Raw genomic sequence first — 18,454 nt, forward strand, 5'->3', positions numbered from 1 at the left:
CATAAACCGTCAAAGCAACAGGAAACAGCATATAGTCAGCATAGCGTCCATTACAGAGTTCAGCTCTGTTATCCTGTAGTCATACAAGTTATGCACTGTTCAATGCGCAGGCTTTCTAGCCACCAAATTATCTCACCCTGTCAGGGTTTCCTCATGCTGCTTCACCATGCAGCCCAATGTTGCTTTGTTATTTTCTGTAAAGTAGTTAAAAATTATCTACATAACAGTGTGCAATGTTCCCAATACTGGAAATAAAAACTGGTATAAACACACTGCTATTATTTTGAACACTACTGTAATTTCCTATTTTGCATCTGTGGTAAAAGCAATTGTAAAATCAGCTGATCGTCACTCTGCCATCGAAGGAATAAAAGAATCAACTCTATCTATAAACAGAGAGATGGTGAGGAGGGAACACTTGGCGAATTAGCATGAATTTAAATTTCTTGGTCCAGGTGACTTACATCCTAGATACTGAAGAGTTAGCAGAGTTAAGCGCAGAACCACTAGCCATACTCTTTAAAAAAAAATCAGTGATCAATGAGTGGAACAGGCTGCCACGAGAGGTGGTGAGTTCTCCTTCAATGGAGGTCTTCAACAGAGGCTGGGGTGATGTGTATTGCGGGTCATGCGTAATAATGGGGCGGTGATATGTAATGGCGGTGATGTGTAATAATGGGAAAGAGGTGATGTGCAATAATGTGGGGTGATGTGATGTGTAATAGGTGTCATGCATAATAATGGGGGTAATGTGTAATAATGGGACGGTAATATGTAATGGGGGTGATGTGTAATAATGGGGGTCATGCGTAATACTGGGGCGTAATGAGGGAGCGACATGTAATAATGGGGGATGATATGTAATGAGGGAGTGACATGTAATAATGGGGGGGTGATATGTAATAATGGGGGGGATATGTAATGAGGGAGCGACATGTAATAATGGGGGATGATATGTAATAATGGGGGGGTGATATGTAATAATGGGGGGATATGTAATGAGGGAATGACATGTAATAATGGGAGGGTGATATGTAATAATGGGGGGGATATGTAATGAGGGAGTGACATGTAATAATGGGAGGGTGATATGTAATAATGTGCGGGATATGTAATGAGGGAGTGACATGTAATAATGGGAGGGTGATATGTAATAATGGGGGGGATATGTAATGAGGGAGTGACATGTAATAATGGGGGGTGATATGTAATAATGGGGGGATATGTAATGAGGGAGTGACATGTAATAATGGGAGGGTGATATGTAATAATGGGCGGGATATGTAATGAGGGAGTGACATGTAATAATGGGAGGGTGATATGTAATAATGGGGGGGATATGTAATGAGGGAGTGACATGTAATAATGGGGGGTGATATGTAATAATGGGGGGGATATGTAATGAGGGAGTGACATGTAATAATGGGAGGGTGATATGTAATAGGGATGGGGAGGTAACGTGTAATAATATTCCCCTGCCAGTTGTGGACTGCGGACAGTGCACTGGGGGGCTCATCATTGGGTGGCCCGGACCCCATACTTACATCCTGCTGATGTTTGGGACGTTGGTGAACGTTCCTCTAGGAATCACCGAGATTCTGGTCTCCACCAGACGCCTGCAGATGACAGAAATCAGTATTAGGTTACAGCTCCTTTTCTGGGACAGACAGTGAGCAGTTCGCCCATCATGGTGCCGCTCTCACATTCATTCCCTGCATTCATTGCTCACACAGTTGCAGAGCTTGTCACAGTGCGGAACAAGGACAGTGCGGGGACTTTGCTACACTTAGGGCCCTGCATGGGTCCCCCTTTATTTCCTCATCCACACGTGGATCCAGAGTCACTTTCCTGTGATCAGTCGATTCCCGTGCGGCGATCGTGTGATCAGGAATTATCTGAAGTGAGGGGGGATAAGCTGAGAGCTGCAGGGGGGACGGTGCCAGCAGCCGTGAAGCGAGAGAGCGGTGGCCGCGCAGGAATCGCTTCTAATTGAGGCAATTATACAACCCGGAGGTCGAATTTCAGGAAAAGAAAGATGAGGATCGGAGTAAACAGGAGCCAGGAAATTCCATCTGCATGAACGCACGCGAAAAACGGAGCGCAGAGTATGCGCGGCACCTGTCCTGCAGCGGGATGTACTGCTGTGTGCTCTGTATCACGCCATAGGCTAGGTGCACAGCTCAGCAGGAGACATCACACTGGATAAGATCAAATACACGGCTCAGCAGGAGGCATCACACTGGAAAAGATCAAATACACGGCTCAGCAGGAGGCATCACACTGGATAAGATCAAATACACGGCTCAGCAGGAGGCATCACACTGGATAAGATTAGATACATGGCTCAGCAGGAGGCATCACACTGGATAAGATTAGATACATGGCTCAGCAGAAGGCATTACACTGGATAAGATTAGATACACGGCTCAGCAGGAGGCATCACACTGGATAAGATTTGATACACGGCTCAGCAAGAGGCATCACACTGGATAAGATCAAATACATGGCTCAGCAGGAGGCATTACACTGGATAAGATTGGATACATGGCTCAGCAGGAGGCATCACACTGGATAAGATTAGATACGTGGCTCAGCAGGAGGCATTACACTGGATAAGATTAGATACACGGCTCAGCAGCAGGCATTACACTGGATAAGATTAGATACGTGGCTCAGCAGGAGGCATTACACTGGATAAGATTAGATACACGGCTCAGCAGCAGGCATTACACTGGATAAGATTAGATACGTGGCTCAGCAGGAGGCATCACACTGGATAAGATTAGATACGTGGCTCAGCAGGAGGCATTACACTGGATAAGATTAGATACACGGCTCAGCAGCAGGCATTAAACTGGATAAGATTTGATACACGGCTCAGCAGGAGGCATCACACTGGATAAGATCAAATACATGGCTCAGCAGGAGGCATTACACTGGATAAGATTAGATACACGGCTCAGCAGGAGGCATCACACTGGAGAAGATTAGATACGTGGCTCAGCAGGAGGCATCACACTGGATAAGATTAGATACAGGGCTCAGCAGGAGGCATTACACTGGATAAGATTAGATACACGGCTCAGCAGCAGGCATTACACTGGATAAGATTAGATACGTGGCTCAGCAGGAGGCATCACACTGGATAAGATCAAATACACGACTCAGCAGGAGGCATTACACTGGATAAGATTAGATACACGGCTCAGCAGGAGGCATCACACTGGATAAGATTAGATACGTGGCTCAGCAGGAGGCATCACACTGGATAAGATTAGATACGTGGCTCAGCAGGAGGCATTACACTGTATAAGATTAGATACATGGCTCAGCAGGAGCCATCACACTGTATAAGATTAGATACACGGTTCAGCAACAGGCATCACACTGGATAAGAACAAATACATGGCTCAGCAGGAGGCATTACACTGGATAAGATTAGATCAACGGTTTAGCAGGAGACATCACACTGGATAAGATTAGATACACGGCTCAACAGAAGGCATCACACTGGATAAGATTAGATACACGGCTCAGCAGGAGTTATCACACTGGATAACATTAGATACACGGCTCAGCAGGAGGCATCACACTGGATAAGATTAGATACACGGCTCAGCAGGAGGCATCACACTGGATAAGATTAGATACACTGCTCAGCAGGAGGCATCACACTGGATAACATTAGATACACGGCTCAGCAGGAAGCATCACACTGGATAAGATTAGATACACTGCTCAGCAGGAGGCATCACACTGGATAAGTTTAGATAGATGGCTCAGCAGGAGGCATCACACTGGATAAGATAAGATACACGGCTCAGCAGGAGTTATCACACTGGATAACATTAGATACACGGCTCAGCAGGAGGCATCACACTGGATAAGATTAGATACACGGCTCAGCAGGAGGCATCACACTGGATAAGATTAGATACGTGGCTCAGCAGGAGGCATCACACTGGATAAGATTAGATACACGGCTCAGCAGAAGGCATCACACTGGATAAGATTAGATACACGGCTCAGCAGGAGGCATCACACTGGATAAGATTAGATACACGGCTCAGCAGGACGCATCACACTGGATAACATTAGATACACGGCTCAGCAGGAGGCATCACACTGCTTAAGATTAGATACACGGCTCAGCAGGAGGCATCACACTGGATAAGATTAGATACACTGCTCAGCAGGAGGCATCACACTGGATAAGTTTAGATACATGGCTCAGCAGGAGGCATCACACTGGATAAGATTAGATACACGGCTCAGCAGGAGTTATCACACTGGATAACATTAGATACACGGCTCAGCAGGAGTCATCACACTGCTTAAGATTAGATACACGGCTCAGCAGGAGGCATCACACTGGATAAGATTAGATACACGGCTCAGCAGGAGGCATCATACTGGATAAGATTAGATACACGGCTCAGCAGGAGGCATCACACTGGATAAGATTAGATACACGGCTCAGCAGGAGTTATCACACTGGATAACATTAGATACACGGCTCAGCAGGAGGCATCACACTGGATAAGATTAGATACACGGCTCAGCAGAAGTTATCACACTGGATAACATTAGATACACGGCTCAGCAGGAGGCATCACACTGGATAAGATTAGATACACGGCTCAGCAGGAGGCATCACACTGGATAATATTAGATACACGGCTCAGCAGGAGGCATCACACTGGATAAGATTAGATACACGGCTCAGCAGGAGGCATCACACTGGATAAGATTAGATATACGGCTCAGCAGGAGGCATCACACTGGATAAGATTAGATACACGGCTCAGCCGGAGGCATCTCACTGGATAAGTTTAGATACATTGCTCAGCAGGAGGCATCATACTGGATAAGATTAGATACACGGCTCATCAGGAGGCATCACACTGGATAAGATTAGATACATGGCTCAGCAGGAGGCATCACACTGTATAAGATTAGATACATGGCTAAGGCCTGTTTCACACTTCAGTCTTTTTGTTTCAGTCACAATCCGTCAAAGTGTTGAAAATACGGATCCTGTGCAGATTGCAAAAAACTGATTCACCGGATCTGTCGAAGCAGCAGTTGCAGGATTTTTAAAGTAGCGGAATTCGAGAGAGAGAGAGAATTTTTATGTGCCAGAAAGGCTGTGGGGGTTCAATTAAATGAAGAGAATTTTTTTCTGGGCATGCTCAGTTTGAAAAAACGGAATCCAGCGACGGATCCTGCGCTCATAGGCTTCCATTATAGCCAATGACGGATGGCGCAGGATCCGTCACTGTCCGGCTTTTCGACGTACACAAAAACTTTACTTTGTCCATTGTCTCCGGACGACGGACAAAGAATTTATGATGGATCCGTCAAATGACGGCTGAAACGAACGGCCATCCGTCACAATCCGTTGCTAATCCAAATGTATGACAAAAAAATGGATCCAGCTGGCAAATTTGCTGGATCCGTTTTTTTCACATAACGACGGATTGTGACTGAAACAAAAAGACAGAAGTGTGAAAGGCAGGAGGCATCACACTGGATAAGATTAGATACACGGCTCAGCAGGAGCCATCACACTGGATAAGATTAGAAACACGGCTCAGCAGGACGCATCACACTGGATAAGATTAGATACACCGCTCAGCAGGAGGCATCACACTGGATAAGATTAGATACATGGCTCAGCAGGAGGCATCACACTGGATAAGATTAGATACACGGCTCAGCAGGAGGCATCACACTGGATAAGATTAGATACACTGCTCAGCAGGAGGCATCACACTGGATAACATTAGATACACGGCTCAGCAGGAAGCATCACACTGGATAAGATTAGATACACTGCTCAGCAGGAGGCATCACACTGGATAAGATAAGATACACGGCTCAGCAGGAGTTATCACACTGGATAACATTAGATACACGGCTCAGCAGGAGGCATCACACTGGATAAGATTAGATACACGGCTCAGCAGGAGGCATCACACTGGATAAGATTAGATACGTGGCTCAGCAGGAGGCATCACACTGGATAAGATTAGATACACGGCTCAGCAGAAGGCATCACACTGGATAAGATTAGATACACGGCTCAGCAGGAGGCATCACACTGGATAAGATTAGATACACGGCTCAGCAGGACGCATCACACTGGATAACATTAGATACACGGCTCAGCAGGAGGCATCACACTGCTTAAGATTAGATACACGGCTCAGCAGGAGGCATCACACTGGATAAGATTAGATACACTGCTCAGCAGGAGGCATCACACTGGATAAGTTTAGATACATGGCTCAGCAGGAGGCATCACACTGGATAAGATTAGATACACGGCTCAGCAGGAGTTATCACACTGGATAACATTAGATACACGGCTCAGCAGGAGTCATCACACTGCTTAAGATTAGATACACGGCTCAGCAGGAGGCATCACACTGGATAAGATTAGATACACGGCTCAGCAGGAGGCATCATACTGGATAAGATTAGATACACGGCTCAGCAGGAGGCATCACACTGGATAAGATTAGATACACGGCTCAGCAGGAGTTATCACACTGGATAACATTAGATACACGGCTCAGCAGGAGGCATCACACTGGATAAGATTAGATACACGGCTCAGCAGAAGTTATCACACTGGATAACATTAGATACACGGCTCAGCAGGAGGCATCACACTGGATAAGATTAGATACACGGCTCAGCAGGAGGCATCACACTGGATAATATTAGATACACGGCTCAGCAGGAGGCATCACACTGGATAAGATTAGATACACGGCTCAGCAGGAGGCATCACACTGGATAAGATTAGATATACGGCTCAGCAGGAGGCATCACACTGGATAAGATTAGATACACGGCTCAGCCGGAGGCATCTCACTGGATAAGTTTAGATACATTGCTCAGCAGGAGGCATCATACTGGATAAGATTAGATACACGGCTCATCAGGAGGCATCACACTGGATAAGATTAGATACATGGCTCAGCAGGAGGCATCACACTGTATAAGATTAGATACATGGCTAAGGCCTGTTTCACACTTCAGTCTTTTTGTTTCAGTCACAATCCGTCAAAGTGTTGAAAATACGGATCCTGTGCAGATTGCAAAAAACTGATTCACCGGATCTGTCGAAGCAGCAGTTGCAGGATTTTTAAAGTAGCGGAATTCGAGAGAGAGAGAGAATTTTTATGTGCCAGAAAGGCTGTGGGGGTTCAATTAAATGAAGAGAATTTTTTTCTGGGCATGCTCAGTTTGAAAAAACGGAATCCAGCGACGGATCCTGCGCTCATAGGCTTCCATTATAGCCAATGACGGATGGCGCAGGATCCGTCACTGTCCGGCTTTTCGACGTACACAAAAACTTTACTTTGTCCATTGTCTCCGGACGACGGACAAAGAATTTATGATGGATCCGTCAAATGACGGCTGAAACGAACGGCCATCCGTCACAATCCGTTGCTAATCCAAATGTATGACAAAAAAATGGATCCAGCTGGCAAATTTGCTGGATCCGTTTTTTTCACATAACGACGGATTGTGACTGAAACAAAAAGACAGAAGTGTGAAAGGCAGGAGGCATCACACTGGATAAGATTAGATACACGGCTCAGCAGGAGCCATCACACTGGATAAGATTAGAAACACGGCTCAGCAGGACGCATCACACTGGATAAGATTAGATACACCGCTCAGCAGGAGGCATCACACTGGATAAGATTAGATACATGGCTCAGCAGGAGGCATCACACTGGATAAGATTAGATACACGGCTCAGCAGGAGGCATCACACTGGATAAGATTAGATACACTGCTCAGCAGGAGGCATCACACTGGATAACATTAGATACACGGCTCAGCAGGAAGCATCACACTGGATAAGATTAGATACACTGCTCAGCAGGAGGCATCACACTGGATAAGATAAGATACACGGCTCAGCAGGAGTTATCACACTGGATAACATTAGATACACGGCTCAGCAGGAGGCATCACACTGGATAAGATTAGATACACGGCTCAGCAGGAGGCATCACACTGGATAAGATTAGATACGTGGCTCAGCAGGAGGCATCACACTGGATAAGATTAGATACACGGCTCAGCAGAAGGCATCACACTGGATAAGATTAGATACACGGCTCAGCAGGAGGCATCACACTGGATAAGATTAGATACACGGCTCAGCAGGACGCATCACACTGGATAACATTAGATACACGGCTCAGCAGGAGGCATCACACTGCTTAAGATTAGATACACGGCTCAGCAGGAGGCATCACACTGGATAAGATTAGATACACTGCTCAGCAGGAGGCATCACACTGGATAAGTTTAGATACATGGCTCAGCAGGAGGCATCACACTGGATAAGATTAGATACACGGCTCAGCAGGAGTTATCACACTGGATAACATTAGATACACGGCTCAGCAGGAGTCATCACACTGCTTAAGATTAGATACACGGCTCAGCAGGAGGCATCACACTGGATAAGATTAGATACACGGCTCAGCAGGAGGCATCATACTGGATAAGATTAGATACACGGCTCAGCAGGAGGCATCACACTGGATAAGATTAGATACACGGCTCAGCAGGAGTTATCACACTGGATAACATTAGATACACGGCTCAGCAGGAGGCATCACACTGGATAAGATTAGATACACGGCTCAGCAGAAGTTATCACACTGGATAACATTAGATACACGGCTCAGCAGGAGGCATCACACTGGATAAGATTAGATACACGGCTCAGCAGGAGGCATCACACTGGATAATATTAGATACACGGCTCAGCAGGAGGCATCACACTGGATAAGATTAGATACACGGCTCAGCAGGAGGCATCACACTGGATAAGATTAGATATACGGCTCAGCAGGAGGCATCACACTGGATAAGATTAGATACACGGCTCAGCCGGAGGCATCTCACTGGATAAGTTTAGATACATTGCTCAGCAGGAGGCATCATACTGGATAAGATTAGATACACGGCTCATCAGGAGGCATCACACTGGATAAGATTAGATACATGGCTCAGCAGGAGGCATCACACTGTATAAGATTAGATACATGGCTAAGGCCTGTTTCACACTTCAGTCTTTTTGTTTCAGTCACAATCCGTCAAAGTGTTGAAAATACGGATCCTGTGCAGATTGCAAAAAACTGATTCACCGGATCTGTCGAAGCAGCAGTTGCAGGATTTTTAAAGTAGCGGAATTCGAGAGAGAGAGAGAATTTTTATGTGCCAGAAAGGCTGTGGGGGTTCAATTAAATGAAGAGAATTTTTTTCTGGGCATGCTCAGTTTGAAAAAACGGAATCCAGCGACGGATCCTGCGCTCATAGGCTTCCATTATAGCCAATGACGGATGGCGCAGGATCCGTCACTGTCCGGCTTTTCGACGTACACAAAAACTTTACTTTGTCCATTGTCTCCGGACGACGAACAAAGAATTTATGATGGATCCGTCAAATGACGGCTGAAACGAACGGCCATCCGTCACAATCCGTTGCTAATCCAAATGTATGACAAAAAAATGGATCCAGCTGGCAAATTTGCTGGATCCGTTTTTTTCACATAACGACGGATTGTGACTGAAACAAAAAGACAGAAGTGTGAAAGGCAGGAGGCATCACACTGGATAAGATTAGATACACGGCTCAGCAGGAGCCATCACACTGGATAAGATTAGAAACACGGCTCAGCAGGACGCATCACACTGGATAAGATTAGATACACCGCTCAGCAGGAGGCATCACACTGGATAAGATTAGATACAGGGCTCAGCAGGAGGCATCACACTGGATAAGATTAGATACACGGCTCAGCAGGAGGCATTACACTGGATAAGATTAGATACACGGCTCAGCAGGAGGCATCACACTGGATAAGATTAGATACACGGCTCAGCAGGAGGCATCACACCGGATAAGATTAGATACACGGCTCAGCAGACGGCATCACACTGGATAAGATTAGATACACGGCTCAGCAGACGGCATCACACTGGATAAGATTAGATACACGGCTCAGCAGGACGCATCACACTGGATAAGATTAGATACACCGCTCAGCAGGAGGCATCACACTGGATAAGATTAGATACACGGCTCAGCAGACGGCATCACACTGGATAAGATTAGATACACGGCTCAGCAGGACCCATCACACTGGATAAGATTAGATACACCACTCAGCAGGAGGCATCACACTGGATAAGATTAGATACACCGCTCAGCAGGAGGCATCACACTGGATAAGATTAGATACAGGGCTCAGCAGGAGACATCACACTGGATAAGATTAGATACAGGGCTCAGCAGGAGGCATCACACTGGATAAGATTAGATACACGGCTCAGCAGGAGGCATCACACTGGATAAGATTAGATACACGGCTCAGCAGGAGGCATCACACTGGATAAGATTAGATACACGGCTCAGCAGGAGGCATCACACTGGATAAGATTAGATACACGGCTCAGCAGACGGCATCACACTGGATAAGATTAGATACACGGCTCAGCAGACGGCATCACACTGGATAAGATTAGATACACGGCTCAGCAGACGGCATCACACTGGATAAGATTAGAAACACGGCTCAGCAGGACGCATCACACTGGATAAGATTAGATACACCGCTCAGCAGGAGGCATCACACTGGATAAGATTAGATACAGGGCTCAGCAGGAGGCATCACACTGGATAAGATTAGATACATGGCTCAGCAGACGGCATCACACTGGATAAGATTAGATACACAGATCAGCAGGAGGCATCACACTGGATAAGATTAGATACACGGCTCAGCAGACGGCATCACACTGGATAAGATTAGATACACGGCTCAGCAGGAGGCATCACACTGGATAAGATTAGATACACGGCTTAGCAGACGGCATCACACTGGATAAGATTAGATACATAGATCAGCAGGAGGCATCACACTGGATAAGATTAGATACACAGCTCAGCAGGAGGCATCACACTGGATAAGATTAGATACACGGCTCAGCAGGAGGCATCACACTGGATAAGATTAGATACACGGATCAGCAGGAGGCATCACACTGGATAACATTAGATACACAGATCAGCAGGAGGCATCACACTGGATAAGATTAGATACACGGCTCAGCAGGACGCATCACACTGGATAAGATTAGATACACAGATCAGCAGGAGGCATCACACTGGATAAGATTAGATACACGGCTCAGCAGACGGCATCACACTGGATAAGATTAGATACACGGCTCAGCAGACGGCATCACACTGGATAAGATTAGATACACGGCTCAGCAGACGGCATCACACTGGATAAGATTAGATACACGGCTCAGCAGGAGGCATCACACTGGATAAGATTAGATACACGGCTCAGCAGGAGGCATCACACTGGATAAGATTAGATACACCTCTCAGCAGGAGGCATCACACTGGATAAGATTAGATACACCGCTCAGCAGGAGGCATCACACTGGATAAGATTAGATACATGGCTTAGCAGACAGCATCATACTGGATAAGATTAGATACACGGCTCAGCAGGAGGCATCACATTGGATAAGATTACATACACGGCTCAGAAGGAGGCATCACACTGGATAAGATTAGATACACCGCTCAGCAGGAGGCATCACACTGGATAAGATTAGATACATGGCTCAGCATGAGGCATCACACTGGATAAGATTAGATACACGGCTCAGCAGGAGGCATCACACTGGATAAGATTAGATACACCGCTCAGCAGGAGGCATCACACTGGATAAGATTAGATACACCGCTCAGCAGGAGGCATCACACTGGATAAGATTAGATACAGGGCTCAGCAGGAGGCATCACACTGGATAAGATTAGGTACACGGCTCAGCAGCAGGCATCACACTGGATAAGATTAGATACACGGCTCAGCAGGAGGCATCACACTGGATAAGATTAGATACACGGCTCAGCAGGAGGCATCACACTGGATAAGATTAGATACACGGCTCAGCAGGAGGCATCACACTGGATAAGATTAGATACACGGCTCAGCAGCAGGCATCACACTGGATAAGATTAGATACACGGCTCAGCAGGAGGCATCACACTGGATAAGATTAGATACACCGCTCAGCAGGAGGCATCACACTGGATAAGATTAGATACACGGCTCAGCAGGAGGCATCACACTGGATAAGATTAGATACACCGCTCAGCAGGAGGCATCACACTGGATAAGATTAGATACAGGGCTCAGCAGGAGGCATCACACTGGATAAGATTAGATACACAGATCAGCAGATGGAGTCACACAAGATAGGCTTAGATGCACAGATCAGCAGACAGTATCCCTCACAATAGGGTTAGAGACAGCATCTCAAGAGTCACACATGACAGGATTAGATACACAGACCAGAAGATGATCACAAATAATAGGATTAGATACAGCATTAGCTACAGTGTCAAATATGAGAAGCTTAGATACAGTAGATATAGGTGTTCGGCCTCTGCCAAGTTAAAGGGGCACAGACCATGAAATAGAATGAGCAATGCGCAGCATAGGCGGACGCACATAAGTGCGGCTGCGGGCAGGATGTGGGGGGCTCGCCTTGTGTCTCCCCCCAGACAATGCTCTTATTCAGGCCGCACAATACCCAGTCAGCCATGCAGCCAAATCAGCACAGCCCGACACAGAGAAATAAACAGTGGAGATGAGAGATGGCCGCAGAGACCGCCCCAAATCCCACCCCGAGAGGCGCCCTATACGAATAACCTGCAATGAGCCAGAACACGCTACCGGGAGAAGATCCACCATATGTACAGTCCGACATCCCATAATCTGGTTCTCACAGTCCAGCATCCCATAATCTGGTTCTCACAGTCCGACATCCCATAATCTGGCATCTCACAGTCCAGCATCCCATAATCTGGCATCTCACAGTCCAGCATCCCATAATCTGGTTCTCACAGTCCGACATCCCATAATCTGGCATCTCACAGTCCAGCATCCCATAATCTGGCATCTCACAGTCCAGCATCCCATAATCTGGTTCTCACAGTCCGACATCCCATAATCTGGTTCTCACAGTCCGACATCCCATAATCTGGTTCTCACAGTCCGACATCCCATAATCTGGTTCTCACAGTCCAGCATCCCATAATCTGGTTCTCACAGTCCGGCATCCCATAATCTGGTTCTCACAGTCCAGCATCCCATAATCTGGTTCTCACAGTCCAGCATCCCATAATCTGGGTCTCACAGTCCGGCATCCCATAATCTGGTTCTCACAGTCCAGCATCCCATAATCTGGTTCTCACAGTCCGGCATCCCATAATCTGGTTCTCACAGTCCGACATCCCATAATCTGGCATCTCACAGTCCGACATCCCATAATCTGGTTCTCACAGTCCGACATCCCATAATCTGGCATCTCACAGTCCGACATCCCATAATCTGGTTCTCACAGTCCAGCATCCCATAATCTGGTTCTCACAGTCCGACATCCCATAATCTGGCATCTCACAGTCCAGCATCCCATAATCTGGCATCTCACAGTCCAGCATCCCATAATCTGGTTCTCACAGTCCGACATCCCATAATCTGGTTCTCACAGTCCGACATCCCATAATCTGGTTCTCACAGTCCGACATCCCATAATCTGGTTCTCACAGTCCGGCATCCCATAATCTGGTTCTCACAGTCCAGCATCCCATAATCTGGTTCTCACAGTCCAGCATCCCATAATCTGGTTCTCACAGTCCGACATCCCATAATCTGGCATCTCACAGTCCAGCATCCCATAATCTGGTTCTCACAGTCCAGCATCCCATAATCTGGTTCTCACAGTCCGGCATCCCATAATCTGGTTCTCACAGTCCAGCATCCCATAATCTGGTTCTCACAGTCCGGCATCCCATAATCTGGTTCTCACAGTCCGGCATCCCATAATCTGGTTCTCACAGTCCGGCATCCCATAATCTGGTTCTCACAGTCCGGCATCCCATAATCTGGTTCTCACAGTCCGGCATCCCATAATCTGGTTCTCACAGTCCAGCATCCCATAATCTGGTTCTCACAGTCCGGCATCCCATAATCTGGTTCTCACAGTCCAGCATCCCATAATCTGGTTCTCACAGTCCAGCATCCCATAATCTGGTTCTCACAGTCCGGCATCCCATAATCTGGTTCTCACAGTCCAGCATCCCATAATCTGGTTCTCACAGTCCGGCATCCCATAATCTGGTTCTCACAGTCCAGCATCCCATAATCTGGTTCTCACAGTCCGGCATCCCATAATCTGGCATCTCACAGTCCGGCATCCCATAATCTGGTTCTCACAGTCCAGCATCCCATAATCTGGTTCTCACAGTCCGACATCCCATAATCTGGCATCTCACAGTCCAGCATCCCATAATCTGGCATCTCACAGTCCAGCATCCCATAATCTGGTTCTCACAGTCCGACATCCCATAATCTGGTTCTCACAGTCCGACATCCCATAATCTGGTTCTCACAGTCCAGCATCCCATAATCTGGTTCTCACAGTCCGACATCCCATAATCTGGCATCTCACAGTCCAGCATCCCATAATCTGGCATCTCACAGTCCAGCATCCCATAATCTGGTTCTCACAGTCCGACATCCCATAATCTGGTTCTCACAGTCTGACATCCCATAATCTGGTTCTCACAGTCCGACATCCCATAATCTGGTTCTCACAGTCCAGCATCCCATAATCTGGTTCTCACAGTCCGGCATCCCATAATCTGGTTCTCACAGTCCAGCATCCCATAATCTGGTTCTCACAGTCCAGCATCCCATAATCTGGTTTTCACAGTCCGGCATCCCATAATCTGGTTCTCACAGTCCAGCATCCCATAATCTGGTTCTCACAGTCCAGCATCCCATAATCTGGTTCTCACAGTCCGGCATCCCATAATCTGGTTCTCACAGTCCGACATCCCATAATCTGGTTCTCACAGTCCAGCATCCCATAATCTGGTTCTCACAGTCCGGCATCCCATAATCTGGTTCTCACAGTCCGACATCCCATAATCTGGCATCTCACAGTCCGACATCCCATAATCTGGTTCTCACAGTCCAGCATCCCATAATCTGGTTCTCACAGTCCGACATCCCATAATCTGGCATCTCACAGTCCAGCATCCCATAATCTGGCATCTCACAGTCCAGCATCCCATAATCTGGTTCTCACAGTCCGACATCCCATAATCTCGTTCTCACAGTCCGACATCCCATAATCTGGTTCTCACAGTCCGACATCCCATAATCTGGTTCTCACAGTCCGGCATCCCATAATCTGGTTCTCACAGTCCAGCATCCCATAATCTGGTTCTCACAGTCCGGCATCCCATAATCTGGTTCTCACAGTCCGGCATCCCATAATCTGGTTCTCACAGTCCAGCATCCCATAATCTGGTTCTCACAGTCCGGCATCCCATAATCTGGTTCTCACAGTCCAGCATCCCATAATCTGGTTCTCACAGTCCAGCATCCCATAATCTGGTTCTCACAGTCCAGCATCCCATAATCTGGTTCTCACAGTCCGACATCCCATAATCTGGTTCTCACAGTCCAGCATCCCATAATCTGGTTCTCTCAGTCCGGCATCCCATAATCTGGTTCTCACAGTCCAGCATCCCATAATCTGGCATCTCACAGTCCGGCATCCCATAATCTGGTTCTCACAGTCCGGCATCCCATAATCTGGTTCTCACAGTCCAGCATCCCATAATCTGGTTCTCACAGTCCAGCATCCCATAATCTGGTTCTCACAGTCCAGCATCCCATAATCTGGCATCTCACAGTCCGGCATCCCATAATCTGGTTCTCACAGTCCAGCATCCCATAATCTGGTTCTCACAGTCCAGCATCCCATAATCTGGCATCTCACAGTCCGGCATCCCATAATTTGACATTGCCCAGTGCAGCATCCCATAATCTGGCATCCCATATTCTAGCATCCTATAATCTGCCAAATCACAGTCTGGCATCTCATAGTCCAGGATCCCATAGTCCAGAATCTGACAGTCCAGCATTTCCGAATACTGCACTTCTATCATCCCTCTATGTTTGTGATACTCGTTACGGACGTCTGTGTCTACAGCAGGAGAGCACTTTCCAGCCTCAGAGGTCCCAGGGCCGTGGCCCTAGTCTTGCCTCTAGCCAGGGGCCACAGCTGATGGAGGCAATTAGATTGTGAGCTCCTCTAGTAAAGGATGATGGGAGAGATAAATGTTGCCGGATATGGAGATTAGATTGTGAGCTCCTGGGATCCAGGATGATGAGAGCGACACAATGTGTGTGGGACATAGAGCGTACATAGGGACAATGGGAGTGATCCTCTGTGCCTGATGATGGGATTATGTGTCCCTGGTGCCTGTGCCCTTTTCTCCTGGTACCACGCATCCACTGGTGTACACTGGCTCACTGCTGCCACCACATGGAGACCAATAGCACTACAAAAGCCGAGGAGCTGAATGATAAGTATGAGGCTGCCGTTCACACTATCGGTATTCGGTCGGTATTATTCATCAGTATTTATAACCAGGAGAAGAACAATCAGAGGGAAGTGTCATAGAAACTCATCACCATTTCTGCATTATCACCCTGTCATCATCTGCCGCCATCGCCTCCTCTGTGGCCTCCCTACTAACACTCTCCACCTCTCCAGTCGGTCCTTAAGGGGGATATATGGGACTTTAAAAAAGAAAAAAAAATTACCTAAGCACTAACAGCTAAGTAATTGCAGCTTGGTCTTCCCTGGCACAGAGTGGTCATGGATGTCGACAGAGCAGAGGCTTCTTTTCCATTCTGCTCTGTCAACGGTGCGGGACTTCCGAGATCATTCTGATTGACAGCCGGACCCTCACTGCCTAACTGGGGGAGCGGGCTATCAATCAGACTGACCTCTGAAGTCCCTCCCTGTCGCGTCTGCAGAAGGAACTGAATCCCCGGCAGAAGCGGTCCATGACCACTCTGTGCCAGGGAAGAACGGCGCCGGCCACAACAGGCAGGTAAACTGCAATTACTTATGTGTTATTGCTTTTTTAAAAAATTTTTTGGTGTTTTTAAAGTCTCGGATACCCCCTTTAACTCTGCTGCCCGACTTATCCACCTCTCTTCACTACTTTGCTTCTTCCCTCTGCAAATCCCTTCACTGGCTTCCAATTCCCCAACGTATCCTGGTCAGGTCAGACTACTAACACCGACCTACAAAGCCGTCCATAACCTGTCTCCTCCGTACATCTCTGAACTAATCTCCCGATATCTTCCCACATATAATCTCCGGTGCTCCCAAGACCTTCTCTCCTCCACACTAAAGGCCCCGTTACACATAACGTTGTCCCAGCGATCCCACCAATGATCCGACATGATGGGATTGCTGGGACATCGTTAGGCTGATCGCTGGTGAGCTGTCACAAGACAGTCCCTCCTGCGATCAGGACCAGCGACGCGGCTCCTGGATACCCACTGTTTACCTTGGAAACTGGCGTACATGTAGGTTTCCAAGGTAAACATCGGATATCTAAGAGCCGCGTGACTCCTGGATACCCGCTGTTTACCTTGGAAACCAGCGTCCAGCGTTGCTGATCACTGGTCTCTCGCTGCCACACGCAGCGAAGCACGCTGGCCAGCGGGAGACCAGCGATCAAAAAACGGCCCAGGCCGATCGAGCACGATCAGTGATACCCGGCAGGGGGGCCGGTCGCTGATCCCCGTCACACACAGCGATCTCACTGGCGAGATCTCTGCGGCGTCACAAAATCACGGGGCCTTTATACGTTCCTCACCCAATCGCCTCCAAGACTTCTCCCGAGTGTCCACCATCCTCTGGAATTCTTTGCCGCAACATGTCTGATTATCCACCACATTCAGATCCTTCAGATGGAACCTGAAAACCATCTCTTCAATAAAGCTCCAGGCTGCAATAACCCTGCTGGCACCTCACCACCACCTGAGCTGCCTCCTCCCCACCACCGAAGCAGTCTCCTCCCTGCCACTAGAGCTGTCTCTTCCCCGTCAATGGAGCTGCCTCCTCCCCTCCCAGCCACTGTAGCTGCCTCCTCACCCCCACCGGAGCTGCCTCTTCCCCGCCACCAGAGCTGCCTCCTCCCCGCCACTGGAGCTGCCGTCTCCCCGCCACTGGAGCCCAATCCTCTCCGCTACCGGAGCTGCCGCCTCACCGCCTCCCTGCTACCGGAGCTGCCGCCTCACCGCCAGCGGAGCTGCCTCCTCCCCATTAATGGAGCTGACTCCTCCCCAACATCGGAGCTGCCTCCCCAACATCGGAGCTGCCGCCTCCTCAACACCGGAGCTGCCTTCTCCCCGCCAATGAAGCTGCCTCTGTTGTGAATTCGCTTTCTGGCCTCCCTCTGGTTACTACTGAAGGTAGTGGAGCTGGTCAAATTGACAGAGGGGTTGCGAGTT

The 18,454-nt window shown here is 48.0% G+C and overlaps 1 protein-coding gene across 2 annotated transcripts in view; it reads right to left on the minus strand.

The window, feature by feature from the left end:
- The window catches only part of TSHR (thyroid stimulating hormone receptor), a 148,642-nt gene that overhangs the window by 106,455 nt on the left and 23,733 nt on the right, over positions 1–18,454 (minus strand). Inside the window, exons 1-2 of one of the 2 annotated variants that reach the window (XM_073587047.1) lie at positions 1,730–2,187; positions 1,545–1,616 (exon numbers count right to left, since the gene is read on the minus strand). In XM_073587047.1, coding sequence (XP_073443148.1) covers positions 1,545–1,616; positions 1,730–1,800 — 143 coding nt within the window. In that variant the 5' untranslated portion in view covers positions 1,801–2,187. Of the gene's footprint in view, positions 1–1,544; positions 1,617–1,729; positions 2,188–18,454 lie in introns of those variants that run through there. The other variant, XM_073587044.1, reaches the window with a different exon arrangement.

This window comes from Dendrobates tinctorius, unplaced genomic scaffold, assembly GCF_039654945.1.
Source record: "Dendrobates tinctorius isolate UK_male_01 unplaced genomic scaffold, ASM3965494v1 ptg000010l, whole genome shotgun sequence".
Taxonomy (NCBI): Eukaryota; Metazoa; Chordata; class Amphibia; order Anura; family Dendrobatidae; genus Dendrobates; species Dendrobates tinctorius.